This window comes from Leishmania donovani, chromosome 19 (genome assembly GCF_000227135.1).
Source record: "Leishmania donovani BPK282A1 complete genome, chromosome 19".
Classification (NCBI taxonomy): domain Eukaryota; phylum Euglenozoa; class Kinetoplastea; order Trypanosomatida; family Trypanosomatidae; genus Leishmania; species Leishmania donovani.
In genome coordinates this window covers 655,877-662,990 of record NC_018246.1, presented here as the reverse complement: position 1 = coordinate 662,990, position 7,114 = coordinate 655,877, and the positions used below count along the sequence as shown (strand labels likewise).

Below are 7,114 nucleotides of genomic sequence, written 5' to 3'. Positions count from 1 at the left end.
GCCGCGACGGCAGAGCGGCTCGTCCTCGCGGACAGGAGCCTCGCCGTGGTGCAGCAGAGGCGGGTCTGGTGTTGTTGTGTGCGGATGCGTTTGTTAGATTGCTTCTGGTAGAATGGACACGCTGAAAAAAAGAGTCTTCGCTCCGCTCGTGCGACTGGGCCATAAGCACGGCAGCGAGACGCAGAGGGATGAGGACGGAGGAGGAGAGACAACAGAAAATACTTCAAAAGAAAAAATGTAAGAGAAAGAAGAGGGAAGTCACCGTATGACGCTGCAGGGAAGGTGCAGCCGAGACGGGCGAGCGAAGGAGAAGCGGAGAGTCCGTGTGCGTGTGTGTGTTCTCCGCGGCCACGCTTGAGCAGCCCTCTAGGCGAACATCTTCTTGAACATGGACTTCTGCTTTTGGTCGAAGGCCCTCTGCTCCTGCATGAGTCGCACCTTCAAGCTGGCCGCGTCGGCATTCCCAGGGTCGATGGCGAGGATGTCAGTGACACACTTCAAAGCGTCGTCCCAGTCCTGCAGTCCGTCCAGCGCCTTCGCCAGGCGAAAGAGCGCCTTCGTGTTGCTGGAGTCGAGGCTTAGCACCTTCCGTGAGAAGTCAGCGGACTCGGCGTACTTGTTGCGCATCAGCAGCACCTGCGCGAGGTTTCCCATCACGCCGATGCGCACACGATGGCATTCCGGCTTAACGGTGTCATCGAAGCCGTAGTCTTGCCCGATGAACTCCATCGCGCGACGGTAGAAGCGCTCCGCCAGGTCCAGCTTGCCGGCTTTGAACGCGTCGTTTCCACTGTTCTTGCGCTTCTCCCCCTCAGCAACCTTGGCTTCTCCGATGAAATCATACGTCTTGACACGGCTCAGCTCGCTGATCTCGACCACGTATGTGACATCGCAGTGGCCTCGCTCGGCGCTGGACGGGATGGCGAACTCCGGCACGGCGTCGCAGATCAGGTCGCTGCGCACCCGGCACGCCGCCGATTCCCGCTTGCGCATCTTGTACAGAAACGCCTCTAGGTGCGGAGGCAGCGACGTGACGCCGACGACGGCCTTCCAGTCGGGCATCGTCTTCACCGGTGTGTACTTGTCCTTGTTCTCCGGATCGAATTCGCCCACGTAAATGAGAAGGTCCATCGTCACGGACGACTCAAAGTCTGGATTCTCGTAGTCGACGCCATCTTTCAAGACGCTCATCATGAGGGACTTGTCCTTCGCAGCGGAGATGTCGACCTCGCGCGTCCAATGGAACAGCTCCACCTCAAAGAGAAGCGTGGCGTTGGCAGGAATGGTGGGGGGGCTGCCAGCGACGCCGTAAGCGTACTCCGGCGAACACCTCAACAGCGCTTTCTCGCCAATCCGCATCGTCGACACACCCTTGTCCCAGCCCTTGATGACCTGGCCACGGCCCAGGGTGAACTCAAAGCAGTCACCCCTGTCGCGGCTGCTGTCAAACTTTGTGCCGTCCAGCAGCGTGCCGACATAGTGGACCGTTACCTTGGCCCCCTTCACGGGTTGCGAGCCCGCACCCTCCACCAGCACTGTCTTGTACAGGCCGCCATCCGTCCCGGGCACCTCCACCTCCTCATTCAGAGGATATGCCACCTCCATCGGCGGCTGGCTGGCCTCACTCACGGCGCTGGCGGAGCTGCTGATTGGTCGATCAGACATTGTGCAATAACGCTCGCTTGTTTGTGATAATTTCTCCTGATTCTTCGACGCTATGTGCGAAGTGCGAAAAGCGCAAAATTATGAAAACAAAAACACGACGGGGGAAGTCTAATCACCGTCGTGTTGTGGAGCTGTGAATAGAATAGAGAAGAGCCGAAAGGGACACAAATAGAAGGCACCAACAATATGAACGCTCAAGGATACCCTCCGCGCCTTCCCCTCGCCTTTCCACGGTGCGGCACGGAGAGAGCTGAAATAGGGTGTCTTGTTACTTCTTACGCTGTGATGGAGCACGTGTGCGTGCGTGTGTAGCTGTTGAAGTGCGTGGAGCTTGTACGTGTGTTCGCTTGCTTGTCTATTCAAGTCGGTCAGGTCGGGTGAGCACAAAGAAGGGTAGACGTCAAAGGAAGGGAAGGGGGTGAAAAAAGTGTCGCGTTGCGCACTGACAGAGAGATCCTTCGAATGGAGAGGAGAGAAACCACAGACGATGCGTGTCTCGCGCCAACGTGACGAGCTCCCGTCGTCTCTCTAAAGGTGGTGCCTCCGCAGTTGCTGTTCCTCCCCCCCCCCACACACACCAACTCTGTGCATGTCATCTTCATCGCATGAGATATAGACCCTACTTCCCCTTCATCGTTCACCATCGCAGGAGACCACCATGAGGAGCGCTGGCACTGTTGCGCGCTGATGTGTTTGTTAATCGACGTGACGGCACTTCGAAATCTGTGATCACTCATGAGCATGCGCAGTTCCACACACACGCACCGCCTCTATCTCCCCCCTTCCCATAGCAGTTGGTAAGCTCAATGAAAAGAGGAGCACCGAACACAGGAAGGGATGTTGTCTGTGAAGTGAAATACAAAGAAGAAAGCGTCACGTGCTAAGCAACTGCTGCCTGGGTAGCGGGGGAAAGACACACCACACAAGCCACGTCACCCGCGTCAGCGGCGTAGGCGTGACCCACGGCGGCCGATAAAAAAAAATTAAAAACTATTCCTGTTATCGTCGTAGGGCATTTCCGACTCCTCACAGACCACGTCGCATAGAAGGCCGTTAGCGGTGGTAGGCAGGGAGGTGGTCTCGTCTACTTAGTCGCAAAGCCATTCTGCACAGTCTCGTCCGCAGACCCAACACCCAGAGTGGAAAACCCCGCCCCCATAGGCGGACGCCGCGCCCGGTTGTCCTTGAGCCCCAGCGCCTCCTTGAACTCGCCCATCTCGAGGGCGGGTCCCTGCGCCGTGTAGTAAAAGCGATCGAGCTGCGTCGGGTTCTCCGGCATCTCTCCAGCGTCGTGCATCTCGCTGATGGGCATGGCAGCACGCTTGCCCAGTGCGGCCGCACCGCGACTTGCCTGCTCCAAGTTGGACTCGGACGGGTACGACCACTTGTGCACCGACGTCGGGTGGCTAGCACGGAACGGGGCGGGAACGTTCACATCACCGCGGGCCGCGTACAACTCTCTGTTCCCCTTCGGCAGGTACCCAAGCATCACCTTGATGGCGCGCTGCCGCTGCAGAGACATGCCCTCATCCTTCTCCGCCCACGCCGTGCCGTTCTCAAGTTTCAGCATGTACTGCAGTCGCTGCTTCCGCGTGGCCTTATCCTGCAGATCGTCAAAGTATATCTCCTTCTCATTCTCGAGAATGCGTTCATCGCGCGCCTCCAGAACCTGCTGCGGTGTGGGGTGCGTCACAGTCGTCTTTGGAGATCGTCCCGTGGAGGGATACAGGTAGCAAAAAATCTCGTCGTAGTTCGACTGGATTTGACCAGCGGTATGGTACGCCTTTAGCCGCATGCACTGCCGCTTCAGCTCGTCCAGAATGCTCTGAAAGACCGGAAACCCCTCACGCGGGGTGCCGAACTTGGTCAGGTTGATCCGAATCGCATGGCGATGGAGAAGATGCTTGGCCACACCCACACACTTGAAGCGTATCGCGTGTGGGTGAGTGCCGCCCTTGAAGGGCACCTCAATGCACTCCTTCGTCGGTGGAGGCTGTACGCCAAGCTTCTGTATTTTGAACTTTATCATCTCACGCATGTGCTCGCGGTGGTCGCCAATCATGCACAGTGCAATGATACGGCGATCCGTCTTCTGCGAGTAGATGGCACCGATGCGAACCAAATCCAGGCCCAGCTCCTGTGCCATCCGTCGTGCCTCCTGAACGGGTATGTCGGCGTCCATGTTGACCGACTCAATGACCCTTCGTCCGCCATTCTCGCTCTCCGCCGGGGTCGGCGGCGGCTCGTTGGGGTTGAAGGAAACACTAGCGCCACCACCAGGAGGCACGAGCTGGCGAATACGGACAAACGGTTCCTGAATCATCTCGTTGATGGGGTGCGCCTGAAAGTACAGAAGCGTCTCCTTGCGGACCTTGTTCGTGCTGTACTCCACCTCGCTCGTGTCCACAGCCCCTTCCTGCAGCACCTCTCTCGCAACTGCCTCCTGCCGATATGCACTACGCTCTTCCACGCGACGTCTGTTCTCGTAGTGGCCCCAGTAATCCGCGCCACGCACCTCGAGAAGTGTGTTGTCGGTCGGCCTCTGGTTATAAGCGTCATAGACAATGCGATTCGCATCCTCGCCTTCGCAGGGTGGACTTGACACGATTGATAGCCGTGCTTTGTAGTCTGTCCGCGCGTTCACCACGACCTCCTTTGGCGCGCTCCGGACACCGCTAAGGAGCCCCTCATCAGACTCACCGACGTGTTCAGATGACGAGGCCCTCAAGTGATTCGTGTCACTGGGGCCTCCGGTGGGGAAGTGGGGATTCTCCGAGGCAGGAAGGTCAGTCTCGGCGCCGACACTAGCGCCCTGGTCGACGCGGCAAAGGTTGACGCCCTTGCCCTTCGTGGCCCTGCCGCGTTGAGACCGCCGGCTCTCCTCCTGCTGCGTCTGGTATGCCTCAGCGTAAAGATGGTAAGCAGCCAAGTTGCGGTTAGTGTCGTCCCCAACAGCTGTTTCACTACGCGCATGAAAACGGAAATCGGAGGCGGCAAGACGGTCAAAGGACGACGACGGCTCCCATTGCATCCGCCGGCCGCGTTGGCTGCCACCAAACTCGGCGTACACCCGGTCACGCGGTGGAAGCCTGGCTCCTCTCTGATGGTAATCCCGCATCATGTCTCGCTCGAGTCGGTCAAGATCGCTCCCGAAGATGGTGCTTGTCGGCTTGACAGCATAGAGCCGCTCCATAGCATCCTCGTCCGACGTCCAAGCCTCTTCTGGTGGTGACTTCACTGTGAGCGACGAAGCCGGAGATGATGAGCTCGCCGCACTCATTGCTGGTGCGGAGTTGCTGGCCTCGTAAACAAAGCGGGTGATGTGCGATGAGCAAGACGTTGACCTGCCCTCCCCCTCCTCATCTTGGCAAATACTATCCGCAACGTCGACCGGCAGGATGCGGCTTGCGGACGGAGACGAGAACGACTCTGCCGCGCTCATGTTCACCGCCTCTGCGGGCCTCGACAGCGCGTCCTCGCGTGCCTCCCGCGTCTGCTGTATGAGGTGCAGCAACTCACCTTTCACCTTGGCGAGCGTCGGCGGAGGCGAGGACGGCGGCGGCAGCCGTAGTTTTCGCCGATTCTTCGTTATGCGTCGTGCACTCTGTCGCCTGGTGAGCAGATTCACACTGCTCAGCTCTCCCTTTCCGCTTTGTCTGCCAAACGAGTCCGGCAGCGCCTCCTCGAAGCCGCCGGGCGGCATGTGAAGCAGCCGACGCGTTTGCAGAAGAAAAGATGCAAGAAAAAGCGAAGGGCCGATGAAGGCGGCTGCGTGCGCTGCAGAGAATACGCCGCGTCGCGAGAGGGCGCCCGTTGCTCGACGCACCGTCATGGCTGAAGACGTGAGGTGGGGTTTTGACAGCAAAACGAAAAAAAGAAGAAAACAGGTGTGGCGCCCGTTGCTGGCATTCTCTGCACTGCGTTGCCGCGACAAGGGTGGACGCCCCCGCTGTTGGAGCGGTGTTATGAACTGTGTGATCAAAAAGGTCGAAGAGTTAGTTTTCCGAAAGCAGAGAAGCGTAAGAGACTTGGCGCTTGCACCCACTCGCGCGCAAAAACACTCGCACAGGCGGCACTCACAGGGCACACTCACAACGGCGACAAGATGATCCAGTTGCCAGAAGAGTGTCTCACGCTTTTCGCACACATGCACTCTCTCAACGTCGCCAGCTTCGGGGACAGCACTGAACCCGATGCGCTGTCGAGCTAAATGGACAGAGAAGGGAAGAGAAGCAGGAAAGAGGCGAAAGCGTGGAGGGAGCGATCGCAATCAGACACAAGCGACCATTGTAGCGGCAGAGGGTCAAGATAAGACTAACGGCACGTGGTCGCCCTGCGGTGCCTCTTCGCCAGAGGTACTGCAACAACTCCAAGAGAATGCTATCGCCTAGGCATGCGCTGCTCAAGCGTGCACGCCTTCGAGTTCGCCAAGCAAAACCTTTATAAAGTCTTCGTTTCCCGTTCGCTGCCTCCGTGCCACGAATGCAGCACCCGAGCGAGAAGGGGAACTGCGAAGCACTGATCGTAGTCTCGGCAGATATGTATACGTACCTACACGTAGCGCTCATGAGCACGCTGCAACGCGCAGTACTTTCCTTGGCGGCCTCACGTGAGCGAGACGGTGCACGAAAAGCATCAAGCGTGCTCGCGAGCAAACAACAAGCAGACAGCCACACAAAACGGTGAAAGGACTTTACAGAAAACAACGAAGCACTTCGTTTCGTATCCATGGTGAGGAGAGAAAAACAAGGCGGCAGCTCTACCAGAGGAAAAACCGCAGGCGACACAAGCGACACAAACACACGTGTTGTCGTTCGCCGTCAAGAACATGGAGTACTTCACCAATCTATCGAAAGCCGTCACAAGCCATGTCGTTCTTGTTGAGACCATCGGTCGCACAAATGCAGAGAAAAAGGTGGGGCAAGAGCCTTGGCGCCTTCTGCGAATGAGTGAAGCGTTATTCCTCCGCTTTCAACGGTCTCAGAGAAAGAAGCCGCGTCGCGTCGGACTTGAGCACAAAACAATGAAACCGAGAAGCAAAACAGCCCACGCACACACTCCCCTCATTGAGCCCTTGCATCCCGCCTGATCTCGCCTTCATAACCGCTGCCTCACTCTCCCCTATTCGGCCCCAACCGTACCCAAAAGCACACCCCGTCCACGCAAGAGCACAGGGGCCAACAGGCAGCACAAACACACGAAAAGGAAGCAGCACAAAGAATGCGGTTCTTTGGTTGGTCCAACGACATCCTTCTCCTGCCGTCCTCCAAGCACACCCTGCATCGGCTGCCTGAGGTACTTGTGCCCGCCGTCGGTCACCTGAAAAAGAAGTCCGCCTTCAGCAGAAAACAAACTTTTATTCCTCCCCGATCTCTTATGCCCTTTGTCAGCGTGTCCATTCTACCAGAAGCAAGCCAGCAAACGCATACGCACACAACAACACCACTTG

At 57.7% G+C, this 7,114-nt stretch overlaps 2 protein-coding genes across 2 annotated transcripts; both read right to left on the bottom strand.

Moving 5' to 3' along the window:
* Positions 1 to 366: 366 nt before the first annotated feature.
* LDBPK_191560 (peptidylprolyl isomerase-like protein) lies at positions 367 to 1,665 on the bottom strand (the record flags this gene model as incomplete). Its single annotated transcript, XM_003860280.1, has 1 exon — positions 367 to 1,665. One exon carries the CDS (start codon positions 1,663 to 1,665, stop codon positions 367 to 369), a length of 1,299 nt encoding a protein of 432 aa, XP_003860328.1.
* A 1,084-nt stretch (positions 1,666 to 2,749) lies between these two features.
* On the bottom strand, positions 2,750 to 5,107 carry LDBPK_191550 (hypothetical protein, conserved; the record flags this gene model as incomplete). The annotated part of the gene is made up of 1 exon (XM_003860279.1): positions 2,750 to 5,107. The coding sequence occupies one exon, from the start codon at positions 5,105 to 5,107 to the stop codon at positions 2,750 to 2,752; it is 2,358 nt and encodes a 785-aa protein (XP_003860327.1).
* Between the last annotated feature and the right edge of the window lie 2,007 nt (positions 5,108 to 7,114).